General features: G+C 43.0%; 1 protein-coding gene across 1 annotated transcript; it reads right to left on the bottom strand.

The window, feature by feature from the left end:
• Positions 1-1527: 1527 nt before the first annotated feature.
• SMIM19 (small integral membrane protein 19) lies at positions 1528-8176 on the bottom strand (the record flags this gene model as incomplete). The annotated part of the gene is made up of 3 exons (XM_080710640.1): positions 1528-1592; positions 5918-6042; positions 8040-8176. The coding sequence occupies 3 exons, from the start codon at positions 8174-8176 to the stop codon at positions 1528-1530; spliced, it is 327 nt and encodes a 108-aa protein (XP_080566766.1).
• Between the last annotated feature and the right edge of the window lie 10698 nt (positions 8177-18874).

The raw sequence follows: 18874 nt of genomic DNA, 5'->3' as shown, positions 1-18874 counted from the left end.
TCATTGGTTCGGGGTCAGCGGGGAATGTCCCTTTCACTGATTGGCCAAGGGCACCAGGAGGGGGCAGGTCTCCCAGGTAAGTGACCAGGTGCGGTCAGAGGGGGGCCTCTCAGAAAACTTAGCTCATGGGGGGGTTTTTGAAGTAAGGACCTAATTCATCTAACATTTACAGTAATAAAAGGAAATACTATTTAAAGTGATTATTAAGTAACTTTTAAAGTTAAGAATACTTTAAATACTGATTCTTGCCAGGCGTGGTGACGCACTCTTGTAATCCCCGTGCTTGGGAGGCGGAGACAGGAGGATCTCGCAGTTTCGAAGCCAGCCTCAATGGCTTAAGAGACCCTGTTTCCAAATAAAAATATAAAATAGGTCTGGGAGTGTAGCCCGGAGGTAGAAGGGTTTCCAGGAACCCCAGTACCACCACCAAAAAAAAAAAAAAAATACTGATTCTTTTAAGTTATAGGGACAGCTGAACTTCCCATCCACTTTTATTTAAATAAGTGCAGGAAATTAGGTGAAAGCATTTCATTGTATAGTACAAATCAGCACAAGAGAAGGAGGGTCTTCCAAAAAAATTATTATGCTAAAAAAGCAGAAGCAGAAAGTAATGTTACTGTTACTTTACATCCCATTCCTGTGAGGGCATATGACTGAAAGGCAAGCTGCAACACCAACAGTGGAGGTGCACCCAGCCCAGAATGGCCCTGCTGTGGCCTGAAACGTCCCATCTTCCAAGGAATTAAAGCAAAGCAAACAAAACAAAACTCCTGGGAGCACAATAAAGAAGGAAAAATCTGGTTATGGAAAGCTTCTAAAATGAACAGATGGGTAGAAAGCAGTCTTTATGATGTAGAAACACAGTCCACTGTACAAGCTGTGAAGAAGCAGAGATAACTAATTCAATGAAAGAGCCATTGACCGTAATAAGAAAACCAGTGAGCCCCTAATTGATAGTTTACTCATCACAGGATACAATCTAAGAGGAAGTTACTGAAAAGACTAAATTTTTATTTTTTAATTTTAGAAAATATTCTGATCAAGTTTCCAGAAATCTCAGTTCCAAAGACATTTTTACTTCTCACTGATTGTATTCTGAAGCAATCAAAACTCCCAGTAAGGTAGAGCCCTTTCTCTGGTTATACTGTATCCACCTGGCTACACCCTGCTACAGGTATTGCCCTAAGAAATGACTGGGGTGGCAGTTTAAAAACCAAAGCATTCTGGGGGGTGGACTCCAAAGCAGTTAATCCCATTACTTGGGAAGCGGAGACAGGAGGATCGCAGGTTCAAGGCCAGCTTCAGCAGCTTCCCGAGAGCTTGTTTCAAAAAATGAATTAAAAAAGGGTTGGGGTGTAGCTCAGAAACAGAACACCCCTGGGTTCAATCCCCAGCAACATACACACAAGCAAAATGATTTTGTACAGACAATTTTTTAAATGCAGTTCATAATTTAGCAGAACAAAATAGGAGCTTGCTATGGTACTGTCCAACAACAATTTCTTCCGGTGTTCATTTTCTGATGTCTCATTCCAATGAGAGCTGCACACTGTCTGCTTGGCTTTGTGGCTGCTGGTAGTCATACTTCCTTGCTATTAAGAGAAACAAGGGCAAAAAGGAAAGGCAATAATAAAATTAATAAAACTACAAAATAATTACTAACTAACATCACTAAATCACAGCCAAGTTTTGCTTGACAGTAAAGAATCAGTTAAACCAGACATGGTGACATATGCCTGTCACCCCAGGAACTGGACAGGCAGAGAAAGGAAGACTGCATGTTAAAGGCCAGCCTGGATAACTTAGTGGGACTTTCTCAAATAAAATATAAAAAGGGCTGGAATGTTGCTGAGTGGTAGAATGACCACTCTAGTGGTCATTCAATCTCTAGTTCCACCAAAGGGAAAAAATAGTCATTTAAGAATTAAGCAATTTTAGCTGGGCGTGGTGTCACATGTTTGTAATCCCAGCATTTGGGAGGCTGAGACAAGAGGATTGTGGTTCGTGGACAGCCTCAGCTACTACTTAGTGAGGCCCTTTGCAACTCAGTGAGATCCTGTTTCAAAATAAAGAATAAAAAATAGGGCTGGGGTGTAGCTGGGAGGTAGAATGCCCCTGGGTTCCATCCCCAGTACCACACACACACACACACACACACACACACACACACACACACACAAAGCAATTGTAAGATGTGCATGGTGGCATATGCCTATAATCCCAGTAATTTGGGAGGCTAAGACCGGAAGATCACAGGTGTGAGGTTAGCCTCAACAGTTTAGCAAGGCCTTCCATAACTTAATGAGACCTTGTTTCAAGATAAAAAAAAAATAAAATAGGGCTGAGGGTGTAGCTCAGAGGTAGAATTCCCCAGCACCCAGATAATAATTTTTAAAAAGGATGAGGGTATAATTTAGAGGTAAAATGCCCTTGGGTTCAACCCCCAGTACCAACAGGAAAAAAAAGCTTAATTTTGTTGTTGGTACTAGGGTTGACCTGGGGTAATCTGCCTCTGAGCTAAACTCAACGTTTATATTTCGTGATCCTTAAAATTCTCAACATTGCTCATACCCACTTTTATGTTTATTATTTTTACTTAAGAATCATGGTTACTGAGAATTTTAAAATATAGGGTATCCAGCTATACCATTCCTAGGTATCTTTCCAATGGGACTAAAATCAGAAAATTACAATAATATATGCATATCCATGTTTATAGCAGCACAACTCACAATAGCCAAATTAGGGAACAAATTTAGGTGTCCATCAACAGATGAATGGATTACAAAATTCAGGGGATATACACACAATGGAATTCTACTCATAAAAATAGAATAATGTCATTTGCAGGAAAATGGATGGGCCTGGAGAACTCAATGTTAAGTGAGATTAGCCAGTCACAGAAAGTGAAGGGTTGTGTTCGCTCCCATATGCAGAAGAGGGAGTAGTTGGGAGACCAGGGAGACTTCAGATAATGGAGAAGAAACTCCAGTGGAGCGAGGGAGGGGGCCAGGGAGAAGAGGAGGACCAACGAAGGAGACACTGCCACTGACGTGTGTACATATGTGAGGACACCAACGCCAACCTCAATATCTGGAAAGGGGAAGGGGGATGGGGGAAGCCAGGAGAAAGCCCCCAAGTGCTGTGTGCATGGAGAGCACTATCATTATAAACTGCACTATGGAGCCGGGCGTGGTGGCGCACGCTTGTAATCCCCGTGCTTGGGAGGCTGAGATAGGAGGATTGCGCAGGTTCAAAGCCAGCCTCAGCTACTTAGTGAGGCTCTCAGCAACTTAGTGAGACCCTGTTTCCAAATAAAATATAAAAAGGGTCTGGGAGTGTAGCCTGGAGGTAGAAAGCCTCTGGGTTCCACCCCCAGTACCACCAAAAAAAAAAATAAATAAATAAATAAAATAAGATAAAATAAATAAATAAATAAACTGCACTATGATGTGAGAATGTAATGAATCAATAAAAGTATAAAAATGCAATCAGTTTAATTATAGAATAAAAACAGACTTCCTGACTCAAAAAAAATACAGGGTAGACATTAAGCTACTAATGTGTGGTTTTTGCTTGTTTGTTTGTTTTTGCAGGTCTGTGGATGGAACCCAGGGGCATTCAACCTCCAAGCTACACCCCCTGCCCTATTTTTTATTCTTTATTTTGAGACTGGGTCTCACTGAGTTGCAGAGGGCTTAAGTAGCTGAGGCTGGCCGCAAACCACGATCCTCTGGTCTCAGCCTCCTGAATGCTAGGATTACAAGTGTGCGCCACCACGCCTGGCTTAAGCTAATAATGTTTTGTAATTTCCCCTTCTCTTACCCATTACTTGCACCTAAAGTTAATAATAATGCTTCTGTCCACACCACAAGGAACCTGACTACATTTGTGTGTGTGTGTGTGTGTGTGTGTGTGTATGATACTGGGAATTGAACCCAGGGTCATTCTATCTCTGAGCTACACTCCCAGCCCAATTTTATTTATTTTAAAATAGGGTCTCACTAAGTAGCTGAGGGCCTTACTAAACTACTGAGGCTCTCCTTGAACCTGTGATCCTCCTGTCTCAGCCACTCAAATACTGGGATTACAAGTATGTGCCACCATGCCTGGCCCTGGCTACATTTTTTTTTTTTTTTTTTTTTTTTTTTTTTTTTTTTTTTGCGGGTCTAGGGATGGAACCCAGGGGCATTCGACCTCCGAGCCACACCCCCTGCCCTATTTTTTTTTATTCTGTATTTTGAAACTGGGTCTCACTGAGTTGCAGAGGGCCTCACTAAGTAGCTGAGGCTGTCCGTGAACTGCGATCCTCCGGTCTCAGCCTCCCGAATGCTGGGATTACAAGCGTGAGCCACCACGCCCGGCTCCTGGCTACATTTTAATTTATAAGCCTAAAAGATTTTTTGAACATAAATGTTATCAATATAAGCCCAAAAAATAGACATGCAATTCCGTCTTCTTTCTGTACTTCTAAGAAATATTTATGGAAGCAAAATCGTGTTAACCTGAAACTGAATCATCATGAATGTGATTCACTGCTTAGTTTTCAAGCTTCTGATCTCTAAGTGTTTACTGGCCAAGACAGAGATATGTTAGACATTTACATGACATACGGTAGGTCCTGATTTTTGTACCACCATTTTTATTTTTATTTTTATTTTATTTTATTTTATGGTGGTACTGGGGTTCCTGGAAGCCCTTCTACCTCCGGGCTACACTCCCAGACCCATTTTTACATTTTTTTTGGAAACAGGGTCTCCTAAGCCAGCTTGCGCGATTGGCTTCGAACCTGCGCGATCCTCCTGTCTCTGCCTTCCAAGCGCGGGGATTACAAGCGTGCGCCACCACGCCCGGCCTGTACCACCATTTTTAAAATGTGTGTGCATGGTACTGGGGATTGAATGCAGGGACATTCTACCTCTGAGCTATACCCCCCACCCTATTCTTTTATTTTTATTTTGGAACAGGGTCTTATACTCCATATGAGGGGGAAGTACAAGGAAACAAAGTAAGAACAGAAAGAGATGGCAGTCTTAAATGATGGCTAAATCTTAATCTTTTTCAAAATTTATAAAAATACAATCATGTGCTGGGCGTGGTGGTACATACCTGTAATTCTAGTACTTGGGAGACTGAGAAAAGAGGATTGCAGGTTTGAGGCCAGCCTCAGAAACTTAATGAGACCCTGTTTCAAAATAAAAAATAAAAAGGGCTAGGTACATTTTGGAGCTAGAATGCTCCTGGGTTCAATTGGCAGTACCAAAAGAGGGGGTGTGATATGATCATGTGGATACATCGCTGGGCATAGCTAAGGCTTTGACGGAATTAACTTCATGGTAAATCTGCCTTTTCCGAAACTGTATTAAACATCTGAAAGAAGGTCCTAAGTTTTTACTACCAACTATTTTATTTTATTTTAATGGCACTGGGGATTGAACCCAGGGGCATTCTACCTCCGCACTATACCCCCAGACCTTTTAAATTTTTTTATGTTGAAACAGGGTCTCACTAAGTTGCTGAGGCTATTCTTGTGCCTGGAATCCTCCTATTTCAGCCTCCCAAGTGCTGGGATTACAGGTGTACACCACCATGTCCAGTTTACTACCAACTATTTTTGATAATCTTTTGCTAATTGGACTCAATTTCACAAAATGTATTTTATTGTTTATTGTTTTTTTTTATTTTGGTGGTACTGGAGATGGAACCCTTCTACCTCTCGGCAACACTCCCAGACCTATTTTATATTTTATTTGGAAACAGGGTCTCTTAAAGCAGCAAGGCTGGCTTCGATCCTGCGCGATCCTCCTGTCTCCGCCTCCCAAGCACAGGGATTACAAGCATGCGCCACCACGCCTGGCCCACAAAATGTATTTTAAATGTGTATATTTATATATGGTTGAACACAGAACATACTTACAAATGGAATACATTTCCAGCTGTTGTCTTAAACGAATTTTGCTCATTGTGTCATAAAAGTTGGGCTCTGACGATGTTTCTTCTGTAGGCGGCACACTAAATATCCTCATAATTTTCCTTTTATTCCTAAAACAAAAAAAAAAAAAACAATCAATGCAGAAGAAAGATTTGTAGGAATGTTCATGGGATTTTAATGTTTTCACGATCCTGGTAATGAAAGGCTACATTAAAAGTACTTATCTGACAAGTTAATTTTTTTCTACTTTTTCTTTTTTTTTTTTTTCTTTTTTTCTTTTTTTTTTTTTGGTGATACTGGGGTTCCTGGAAGCCCTTCTACCTCCGGGCTACACTCCCAGACCTATTTTTACATTTTCATTTTTGGAAACAGGGTCTCCTAAGCCAGCGCGCGCGGCTGGCTTCGAACCTGCGCGATCCTCCTGTCTCCGCCTCCCAAGCGCGGGGATTACAAGGGTGCACCACCACGCCCGACTCTATTTTTTCTTTATAAGATGATTTATTGGCTCAAGTATTCATTCTTTCATTAGAAAGTATGAGGTTAAAATAAATAAAATAAATAAAAAGCATAACTCAACAGCCATGGGACCATAATACCACTGGCCTGGCAAAACATTTCTTAAATATAATATCATGGCCTCAGTGAAGACATCTCTTTAAAAATAAGAACACTGTTCCTTTGCTTTTAAAAGAAAAGTGGGGAGGACATAGTGGCTCTTTTCAGAGGAAGCTATTACCTGCCAGAGAGTCAGTAATGACTCGTGGAACCTTCTCTTCTTGCCCATGGCTACAAGGCTGGGTGAGCGAGCGCTGCACTTGAGAGCAAGTGCTCTGAGCCATGCCCAGGCCGACCATAAATTATCTCTAGAGTACTCATTATTTTGAACTGTAATGTCTTCTTTTTTTTACCTTGGTAGAGGACACTTTGAAACATGTGGCTGTAATCAGGCCTAACTCAGTCCAACTAACACTGCTTTTCCTTTTTTTTTTTTTTTTTAAAGGTGCCGAGAAGGGAACATACAGCCTCTGCATGCTAGGTAAGTGCTCTGCTACTAAGCTCTATCCCCAGCCCTGCTTTTCCTCTTTACAGCATACCTTTCCCTGATTTGTTACTATTTAGTTTTAACTGTACTTAGGGGAAAGGAGGGCAGTCAAATTAGGCGACAACATCTAGAATTAAGGCTAGAAATACTTCTTGAGATCTGCACGAAGTGGCGTACCAAGGGTACAAAGGTAAAAGCCAAGGGCCTTGCTCCCAAGGCACTGACATTCTTGTGAAATGAACAGACAGGTAAGCAGATAAGGGCAATACTGTCTCAAAGTGCCACGACCATGTCATGCCCAAGAAACAAGGAACAGCTTAAATTTGGCAGGAGGGATTTGCTGAATACACAGGAGTTAGTGTTTCTGCATTTCAGGGCCTTACGCCAAGAAAAAAATGTGCTTATGGCAGGGTGACAAAGACCCAGGCTGAGGATAAAACTGGGCTACATTAGAAGTGATAGAATTGGAGCCCGACACGGTGGTGCATGGCTGTAGTCCCAGAACTTGAGAAGCTGAGACAGGAGGATCACAGGTTCATGGCAGCCTCAGCAACTTAGTGAGGTCCTTTGCAACTTAGTGAGACCTGTTTCAAAATTAAAAAAAATGAATCGGGCCGAGGGTGTTTCCCAGCACCACATATAAAAAGCGGAAGTGACTGAATGGGAAGTGAGAGCAGTTGGTCCAGGTAATGCACTTAAATCTTACAGCAATGGAGTTTTCAAAGGCAAACCTCTATCACGTACTTGAGACCACAGAAGATAGTGCTGTCAGAGCAGGAACAAAAATTCTTTTTTCTTTTTTTGTGGAACTGGGTATTGAACTCAGGGGCATTCTACCTCTGAGTTACAACCCCAGCCCTTTAAAATCTTTGAAATAGGTCTCACTAAATTGCTGAGGCTAGCCTTCACCCTGTAATCCTGGGATTACAGGTGTACCACCACACCTGGCTGGAACAAAAAATCTGATGAAATTATTTTTTGCCTTCAATTTAGATTATAAAAGAACATCCCACAAAACTCTCAAGTGCCCAGTTACTTATCTGCCTCGAATATTAACAAATTTACCTCTTGGCATACATGAAGAGAGCGACGCTGACGAGGATCACTATCAAGTAAACGTTGGTGGCTTCATTCCAGGCTTCATGGACAGTGTAATCAATGGAACCGTCGTCATCACCCATCGCTCCGAAACTTCCAGCCATGGGGCTGTGGGGAGAAAAGAAAGGAGGGTCAGCAGACACATGCCTGCTGGTCAGAGCTGGTCCACCACCTGTTTTTGTATATCCCAAAAGCCAAGAATGGTTTGGCATTTTTGGTTATTTATTATTAATTTTTATTTTGTGGTTCTGGGGATTGAACACAGGGACATGCTACCTCTGAGCTATACCCCCAGCCCTTTTTTTAATTTTTAATTTGGAAACAAGGTTTTGCTAGGCTGCTGACAGTTGAAGTTGCTAAGGCTAGCTTTCAACTTGTGATCCTCTTATCTCAGTCTTCCAAGTACTGAAATTACAGGTGTGCACCACCATCTCCAGCTCATTTTTTTGCTGTGGATCAAACCGGAGCCTCGGGTATGCGAATCATACTCTCTACCGCTGAGCTAGCCGAGGCCTCTAAAGGGATAAATTTGAAATGACTAAACGTATTTACAAGATATCCTCCATTTGCCTACTGCCTTCAAGGCCTAGATATTTTTAGTGTGGCTCTTAAAGAGTTTACAGACTTTAGATGTAAATAAATAAGGAACTTAGCACACTTCCCCTTATTTTCAACTTTAAAGCATTATTGCGCCTATAGAAAGGCTAGAATGTGGGATAGCCAGGCATGGCGGTATATGTTTGCAATCCCAGTACTTGGGTGGCTGAGACAGGAGGATGGTTTCAGGACCAACCTCAAAAATTTTTAAAAAATTTTTTATTGGTGCATTATATTCATACATCATAATGGGATAAAAAACTTGTGTGGACATACATGTACATTTTGCCCATTTAGTCCCTACCCAATTCCTACCCCATTCCCTCCCCATCTCTCCTTCCCTTGCTTGGCTCAGTGGCTGACTTCGATATGTTTAAGTACATTGTGTGTTTTAGAGATTATCCTCTTCCCCCCTCCTTTCTCCTCCTTTAGGTTGTCTTGTTTGCTCCTCTATAGGATTTCCTTTTTCATCTAGAGTTCCTCCTATGACCCATTTCTCCCTAACTCTCACATATTAGGGAAAGCATCTGATTTCTTATGTTCTGAGACTGACTAATCTCACTTAGCATAATGTCCTCCAGTTCCATCCATTTCCCTGAAAATGATGTAATTGTGGTTTTTTTAATGGCTGAGTAAAATTCCATTTTATACATATCCCAGTTTTGTAATCCATTCATCTGTTGATGGACATCTTGGCTGGTTCCATAGTTTGGCTATGGTGAATTGTGCAGCTATGAACATAGATACACATGCATTAGTTTGGTAGTTTGGTTTCCTTTCTTTTGGGTAGATACCCAGAAGTGGTATTGCTGGATCAAATAGTAGATTTGTTCCCATTTTTCTGAGGATTCTCCATACCATTTTCCAAAGTGGTTGCACTAATTTGCAACCCCACCAACAATATTTTAGAGTTCCCACTTCTCCGCAACCTCGCCAGCATTTGTTATTGTTGGTGTTTTGAATGATTGCCATTCCAGCAACCTCAGGAATTTAATGAGACCTTCCAAAACTTAATGAGATCCTGTTTCAAGAAAAAGAAAAATAAATAGGGCTGAGAGCGTATCAGAGGTAGAATGCCCCTGGGTTCCATCCCAGTACCACCTAAAAAAAAAAAAAAAAAAGCAATAAAAATATTACCAAAAGGCCATGCATGGTGGCACAGGCCTATTATCCCAGTGGCTAGGCAGGTTAAGGCAGGAGGATCACAAGTTTGAGGTTAACCTCAGCAGTTTAGCAAGACCCTGTCTTACAAGTTTGAGGTTAACCTCAGCAGTTTAGCAAGACCCTGTCTCAAAATAAAAAATTAAAAGGGCTGGGAATGTAGTTCAGTGGTAGAGCATCTTTTGAGTTCAATCCCCAGTATTGGGGGGGGGGAGAATATGTATATTACTAAAAAGGACAGGAGTTGGAATGTCATTGCATAGTTTTAAAATTGTTATCCAGGTGAAAGCAAGAGACCCAAAGAACGGGCTGTGACGCTGTGTATACAGCATGGCCTCTGACAACAACTAGAAAAGATGTGACGGCCCTCACAGAGCTTCCACACACCTCCCACGTGCTGCAAGCAAAGCGCTGGACCTAGTTTGGCCTGCTGGCCAAATTTAGCCAAAAAAAAAGCCATGTGATAAAAAGCTGCTTTCTGCTATTTATACAGCTGTGACTTCTATTCAAGGAAATGCATTCTTTGGACATTCCCACACAAAGTAAGAGTTGTAATCAAAATGTATCCCATCACAAGTAAACGAGTAATGATTTCTTATTTTTGTTTGAGAAGGTAGTTGAAGTTTTCCTTACAGAGAAAGTTTCCCCCTCATGTTGGACAAAAAAAAAAAAGCAAGTCTAAGTAAAATAACCTAATATGTGCTGGGAGTGGTGGCACATGCCTATAATCCTATAATCTCAAATTCAAGGCTAGTACAAGGTAGGTGAATGAGTACCCTGTTTCAAAATAAAACATAAAATAGGGGCTAGAGGTGTATCTCAGTGGTAGATCACGCCTAAGTTCAATCCTCAATACCTAAAGAAAAACAAGTAATATGTGAAAGAAATTCAGAACTTTTGTTTTTAGAGACTCCAAAAAGGGGGAAAGATCATAGGTAACAGCTGTACTAAGACTGTACAGCATAGTTTCTAAGACTGAGAGTTATTTCTTAATAACAAGGAGTAGTAGTATTTGGAATGTCCAAGAAGCTGCTTTGCATTTTTTCCTAGGCTGCCTGCAACAATGAAGGCATTGCACAAATGCTTCCACCAGAATATCTTGCAGGCCGTCCTGTGAGCCACCCAACTGTGTTAATGTAGATTTGGCTCAGTGAGTTTCTAAGTATGTACTGAGGACAGAGTCCGATTTCTTTCTTTGCTCTTGCCTCTGTATAAAATAATGAAACTTTACCAGAAGTCTGCTCCTACATCAGGTGGTATGCTTTTCCTGATACTCTTTGTCCAGTGTTTGGGGACATACTGTATTCCAGTATTGGTAATATAGTGAATATCATGAATAGCCATCTAACTTAAACTCCAGACAGAGTGCAAATGTATTTTCTCTAAAATATCTATTGGTATCTGATGAATATAAAAATTGGTCTTGTGAAAATTAGCTAGGGAGCTGGGAGTGGTGGCACATGCTTTTTAATCCCAGTATTTGGGAGGCTGAGACTGGAGGATCGTGGTTCATGGCCAGCCTTAACTTCTTAGTGAGGCCCTCTGCAACTTAATGAGACCCTGCTTCAAAATTAAAGAATAAAAAATAGGGCTGGAATGTAGCTTGGAGGTAGACTGCCCCCGTGTTCAATTCCCAGTACCAAAAAAAAAAAAAAAAAAAAAGCTAGAAACAATAAAAATAGAACTTAATTTTTTTTGTGTGTGTGTGGTACTGGAGACTGAACCTAGAGGCATTCTACCTGTGAGCCACACCCCTAGCCCATTTTGATTTATTACTTTGAAACAGGGTCTCATTAACTGCATAGGACCTTGATAAACTGTAGAGCCTGAAGCCAGGTGTGGTGGCGCATGTGCATGCTTGTAATCCCAGTACTTGGGAGGCTGAGACAGGGAGTCCCAGGTTCTAGCCAGCCTCAGCTAAGTAGTGAGGTGGAAAGCAACTTAGAATCTAGCCGGCCTCAGCTAAGTAGTGGTGAGGCCCAAAACAACTTAGTGAGACTTTGTTTCAAAATAAAGAATTAAAAAAAAAAAAAACTTGTCTGAGAGTATAGCCCTGAGGTAGAATGTCCTTGGGTTCAAAGCCCAGTACTAAAAACAAAACAAAACAAAACAAAAAACTGCAGAGGCTTGAACCTGTCCTAGCCTCCCATGTACAGGGATTATAGGCAAGTGCCATCATACCTGGCTAGTACTTTAAATTATAAAAACTCTATAGGTATACAATCTAAATACTATTTAAGTCTTTAAACAGACAATACACAATTCTTAGATATCAAAAACTAGCTGTGAATTTTTTTTTTTTTTGAGAGTGGTAGGACAGGAGTTTGTGGTATATTAACATTTTCTTTTTTCTTTTTTTTTTTTTTTTTTCCGGTACTGGGGATGGAACCCAGGGGCATTCTACCTCTGAGTGACACCCCCAGCCCTATTTTTTATTCTTTATTTTAAAACAGTATCTCACTGAGTTACAAAGGGCCTCCCTAAGTAGCTGAGGCTGGCTTCAAACCTGCTCAATCCTCCTGTCTCAGCCTCCTGAATGCTGGGATTGCTAGCGTGCGTCACCATGCCCGGCCATATTAACATTTTCAATTCTTATTCTCTACAACTGAGCTCTACAACACAGCTCTTTGTATTTAACTTTATGATTTATTAGTAATAATCAGCCTATTTTAGAGATAGAGGCTTCTCGAAGACCAGATACTATAACTGTCTTTATGATTTGTGGAATATGAACGATCGCTGGTGCCAAAATGTTAAAATAACAACAATGATGACCATGTTTGGCAAAAATTGATGACTATAAGTGTCTGATTTGAGATGCTACAGACAGCTCAGATGATTAATGTTAGCAAGAATGGTGATTCTCCAGATTGGGAATTAAACTGAGGAAGAAACAGGGAACAGTACACAATGGCCACTGGGACATCCCACAGGTTCCCTTTACCTGACAAACAGAGGAAGTGTTTCCTATCTGAAATAATCTGAGCCAGGTTAACTTCTTCCCTCAATTTTTCTTGTTCATATGCTGCTCAGTAAATGGTGTATACATACCCAGAGCTTAATTTTCTATTATAAATATGCTATAATATTAAATATTCAGAAAAGGACTTCTGATGACTGTTGACCCAGAATGGTAAAATTTTAACATGAATTATACAACACGTTATACAACACCACTGGTATGCACGAACACATCCCATGATCCCTGGGATGTGGACTTGAGTTATTTTTATTAGTCTGCACTGAGGGTAAGCCCTTCCTACCCATTCCTCTTGTCATGCCCAAGGTGTGCTTTGTAAGACTGCCAGCAATCAAGAATGGTGTAGTTTGGAGTCAGAGTACAGATCCACGGCCCACAGGTGGCCTGGACTTTGACCATCCCTTCCTAGAACACACCACCTGCACCACCATCTAAGCAAGTGTACACACATACACCTGTTGCATGATTAATACAAGGCACCATAGCTTTCCTCTTGCCTCTAAATTACAATGAAAGGAGTACTACAATGGTTCATCCCAGGCAAGTTAATGTTTCAGCGAGTTGACTAATACATCTAGTCATGTGCTTGGAGGGCCATTTCAGGCACTTTCCGGAAAACTGACCTTTTTCCCCCACATTTTTCCCGTGATGTAATGCTTGAACCATCATTTTGATAGGAAGATACTAGGATGAGCTGAATTAAGTGTCAAGTAAACGAGTATCCAGAGAGAGCGCTGCCAAAAGCATGCCAACGGAGGCTTGGTTTTAAGGCCGAGAACTCCACCTTTCCTGGGGGACAAGCGACGATCGTAAGACCGGGGGTGGCGGGTACCACGTCTAGGTGGCTTTAAACGCTGAGCATCACTTATCCTGCCTGGCATGTTCTAATTTGAACCTTGATCTTTTCTGATGAAAACCCAAACCAGAACCGCACAGCTCCTAACACCCAAACCCCACTGCATCAGTAAGCCGCGTGGCCTTCCTCTCCAGCTCGGAACCAAGGAGGGTCTGGGTTCCCTGCGGAGGCGGGCGCCGGCGGCCCGCGCGCCCTCCAACTCTACGCGCACCTGCGGGGAGGCGGCGACGCTCCGGGGCGGCGGCGGCGGCGGCGCGGGCAGGTGCGCGGCGGTGACGCGGGGGGCGGGGCGTGGCGGCGCGGGGCGTGCCGGGGCGGCGGCGCGGGGCGTGCCGGGGCGGCGGGGCGTGGCGGCGGCGGCGGGACGCGGGCTCCGAGGCCCAGGCCGGCGCTCGGCGGGCGGCGGGTCGGCGGCGGCCGGCGCGGCGCGGCGCGGAGCTGCGTTCGTCACTTCCTGCCGGCCGGCGGCTTCCGGAAGGAGCGAGGAGCAGGTCCTTTTTCCGCTTTCCCGGGCGGCGGGCGCGGGGCGCGGGGCGGCGCGGGCTCCTCGGCGGGCCGGGGCGGCGGGCTGCGGCTGCCTCGGTGTCGGCGGGCGGCGCGGGGCCGGGGTCCGCCGCGTGCGGGGCGGGACGCGCCGGCCGGGATGCCGGGCTCGGGTAGCTTAGGAGACTTTCGGGTTAAAGGAAAAAAAAAAAAAGTGCTGTCCAGCACGAGGCGGCCACGCGTTCCTGGAGGAGTTCAGACTCGGTGCTGGAGCGATCCGACTCCTGTGGTTGGCGCGGCATGGCGAATAAAGAGCCCCACGTCCACGTGCTTGAGGTCGTAACTCTTCCTTTTGAGCACGTTCTCCAGGATCAGCTGGCTGCTAATTATAAGTCGTGTGAGCCCAAGCGGAGTTTGTATTCTTCATTGCTGAGCCGAGATTCGAGCTAACACTTAAGGCTGTATACCCCTTAGCAAAAAAAAGAAAAATTTTTTTTAGCACGTGAGGACCACCATCTGTTATAATTAAACTCACTTTTGACGAGATTAAGGCTATTGGCACACTAACGTACCGTCTTTATTTATAGTATCAGTATGGTATATCTGTAGTCATAGGTAATTTTGTAACCTTTTAGTTTCCAAAACTTGGAAAATTAGAAGCAGTAATATTAGGCAGTGTTGAGTACTGATCGTTTGCCAAACAGTGCATACGTGAGTTTGATTCGAATGTATTCATGTGTACATGAAATAATTGTTTTAGCTTTTGTAAAATAAGGGTGCTGGCAATGTAAAATGACGAATATTTTTTAAATTTGAAGATGGCTTTAAAAATTCTTAGAACTGAAATGAGTCCTTTTACTTGGGTATTTCGTAGTTTCAGAAATCCTATCTTTTCGGGCGTGGTGGCGCACGCTAGTAATCCAACATTTGGGAGGCTGAGACCCGGAGGATTATGGTTCGTGAACAGCCTCGCTGTTTAGTGAGGCCCTCCCAACTTAGCAAGACCCTGTTTCAAAATAAAAAGTAGGGCAGGGGGTGTAGGTGTAGCTTGGAGGTAGAATTCCCCTGGGTTCATCCCCAGACCCAAAAACAAACAAACAAACAAAAAACCACTATCTCTTATTATCCAAGTTCCTATTATCACCAAAGATGAACAGCTTATGCTAGGACATAGGAAAAAAGTAAATGTCGGGAAAAACCTTACTAGCTCCTTCTGTCCACATGACATTCCTAATTAAATAACTGAGTATGAAGCTCGGAGACTAAGTTTCCAATTCCAAAGTAGAATTTTTTTGGGGACCCCCCCAAAAAAAAATAGTGGACTGTTATTTTGTTGACGTCTTGGAACAATTCTCATCAGCAGACAACATTAGATTATCTGCCCTGTAGGTAGTTGTGAACGATTTGAGCCTCAGTTTTCAGTTTGCCTTAAAATATCTTAAACATAAACATTATTAAGTCATTTATGCATTAAGAAGTTAAGGTTTTGGTTGGATTCAAGGGAGTAGTTTTAACTTCCATAATAAGATTATTTTGAGTATTACAGTGATGCAATGTAATGATTTGTGTAGACAACAGTTCTGGCATTCTGAGAATGACAGTGGGGTCTAATAGTTCAAATTTTGTGAGAAGTGGCTGGAAGAATTGGAGAGGCTGAAGAAGGTGCTTATTTGGGTAGGATTGGAGGGCATGCGTTTGTGATTAAAGCATATTGGAATTTACCTCTTTGGTGATTAACGCTATATGTATCAAGAAAATACTACATCTGGGTGCAGTAGTGCTCTCCTGTAATTCGTGTTGGGAGGCCAAGACTGGAGGAGTCCCAAGTTTGAGGCCAGCTTCAGCAAATTAGCCAGACCTTATCTACATAGTGACTCTGTTTCAAATTAATCCCTGTATTCCGGAGTCTGGGACATGAGGATCCTAGGTTTGCTGCCAGTCTCAGCAATTTAGTGAGAGACCCTTTCAAAATGAAAAGTAAAATAGGGCTGGGGGTTTATCTCAGACACCCAGGTGTGTGCCCTTGTGTTTAATCCCCAGTATCACACAAAATAAATAAAAATAAACAATTGGACAGAGCTGTAGCTTGGAGGTATCTAGCCCCAGGTTCAGTCCTTAGTACAAAAGAAAGAAAGGAAGATAGATATGGAGATCATTGCCTTCGTGTGATTTATAAACCATGCGATAGATTTTAGTACAGGAGATACTGTTCACTACAGCCATTCCTCTGTCATTGTTGGAAAGCCTTGGCGACTACAGTATCAGCATTGTTTCCCATTGTAGGAAGACCAGCCTTCTCACTGCTTACTTCAAAACTTGCCTCAGGCTGGGGGTGTAAGTAGCTCAGTGGCAGAGCCTTTGTTGACCATTCCCAACACCACAAAACAAAAACTTGGCTCATGGGAGTGCTTGCTCTCCCCGTACACAAGGACTCCCCAGAACACAGGGACTCTCCCGTGTCACTCATGGCCTCATCCCCAAGGCCTAGAACAGAGTGTGGCATGTGGAGTGTGCTCAGTCAGTATTGAGTGGGCAGTGCATGTGGGCTCCCTGATTCCATTAGTGCCACTCTGGCCCTTCCTTCTCTGCAAGTTTGCAACCCACAGTGAGCTCTTCACATGCTGTACCACCTCTTTGGCGTTTAATCTTACCTGGCTTTTTATTGTTATGAAAGGGTTTCATACAGTTTCTTTCCCCATCTGAAACATAAGCTCTACTTGAGAATTGCCTGGCTGTCAGTATAATACGTAGAGTAGATTGGTGTATATCTGTTGAGAGAATGAATAAGTTACTGTAAGAAAGCATCAAAGATATTAAAAACTTTAGGCAATATGCTAGTTGGACAGACCTTGTGTGCACATGTAAGACAGTATAAGAATTTAATGCTAAATGAAACAGTGTAGCTGGACATGGGGGCACGTTCCTGTAATCTCAGTACTTGGAAGCTGAGACAGGAGGGTCACTGGTTTGAGGCCAGCCTCAGCAATTTAGCGAGGCCCTGCTTCAAAATAAAAGTGGTTGGTGTAGCTCAGAGGTAGACTGTCCCCGTGCTCAATCCCCAGTAACAAAATAGCTGACATTTATGTAGTACTTAAATTGTGCCAGCTCATGTCCCAGGCCCCCTTTGCTTATTAACTTCTTTGACTCTCCAAAGAATCTTTTGAACTGGGTGCAGTCATTATCTTTATTTTCCTTCTTTCTTTTCTTTTTATTTTTGTGGTACTGGGGGTAGAACCCAGGGGCCGGTCTGTCTGTCTGTCTTTCTTTCTTTCTTTCTTTCTTTCTTTCTTTCTTTCTTTCTTTCTTTCTTTCTTTTGGTGGTACTGGGTGTTAGGTTCCTGGAAACCCTTCTACCTCCGGGCTACACTCCCAGACCTATTTTTATATTTTTTATTTGGAAACAGGGTCTCTTAAGACAGCGAGGCTGGCTTCGAACCTGTGTGATCCTCCTGTCTCCACCTCCCAAGCTCGGGGATTACAAGCGTGTGCCACCATGCCCGGTGAACCCAGGGGCTTTTCTACCTCCAGGTTTTACTTCCAGATCTATTTTATACTTTATTTGGAAACAGGGTCTCACTAAATTGCTGAGAGCCTCACTAAGTAGCTGAGGCTGGCTTCGAACCTGTGTGATCCTCCTGTTTGAGCCTCCCAGGTGTGGGGATTACAAGCGTGCGCCACCACACCCGGTTTATCCTCATTTTCAAATGAAGAAATGGAGGCACGGCCATGCTGCTATTTTTGTCCAAAATCATGGTACAAGTAGTAAAAGAGGCAGCCTGGCTTCTCTATGTAGTTTTACTTTATACTTTGATGAAATACCTTAAAGTTTATAGTAGTTTTGCAGCTGTAAAAGATTCTTTCTAAAATTTCAAAGTAAAGCTGGGCATCGTGGCACACTCTTGTAATCCAAGGATTTGGGAGGCTGAAACAGATTCACAGTCAGCCCTAGATACTTGGTTAGGCTATCTACAATTTAGTGAGACCCTGTTTCAAAGTAAAAAATAAAAAAGGGGTGGTATATGCTTGTAATCCCAGTACTGGGGAGGCTAAGACAGAAGGATCACAGGTTTGAAGCCAGCTTCAGCAACTTGGCGAGGCCCTCTGTAACTGAGTGTGACTCTGTTTCCAAATAAAAAGAGTTAGGCTGGGGGTGTATCTTAAAGGTAGAATGCCCCTAATATGAATCCCCAGTGCCATACACACACACACACACACACACAAAGGTCTGAGGGTGTAGCTCAGAGGTATAATGCCCCTGAGTTCAATCCCCAGTGCTGCAAAATTTTCAAAGTAGCATGAAAGATTACAGTGGCTCTAAGTTGTAGAAACAATGTAGGATTTTCTAGTAGGAAGAGTTTGGTAGCTGGGTGTGGTGTTGTACACCTATAATCCCAGGAGTGGGAAGCTGAGACAGGATCACAGGTTTGAGGCCTACCTAAGCAACTTTTTTTTTGTACTAGGGGTGGAACCCAGGGGCTTTCTACCTCCGGCTATACTCCCAGACCTATTTTCTACTTTATCTGGAAACAGGTCTCATTAAGTTGCTGAGAGCCTCACTAAGTAGCCAAGGCTGGCTTCGAACCTGTGCCATCCTCCTGTCTCAGCCTCCCAAGTGCTGGGATTACAAGCGTGCGCCACCACGCCCGGCCTACCTAAGCAACTTAGTGAGACCTCATTTCAAAATAAAAAATAAAAGGGTTGGGGGTGTAACTCAGTGGCAGAGAA

Source organism: Muscardinus avellanarius (genome assembly GCF_963383645.1).
Source record: "Muscardinus avellanarius genome assembly, chromosome: 14".
Classification (NCBI taxonomy): Eukaryota; Metazoa; Chordata; class Mammalia; order Rodentia; family Gliridae; genus Muscardinus; species Muscardinus avellanarius.
Note: the sequence above shows the minus strand (reverse complement) of the source record. Positions and strands in the feature narration are given on the sequence as shown.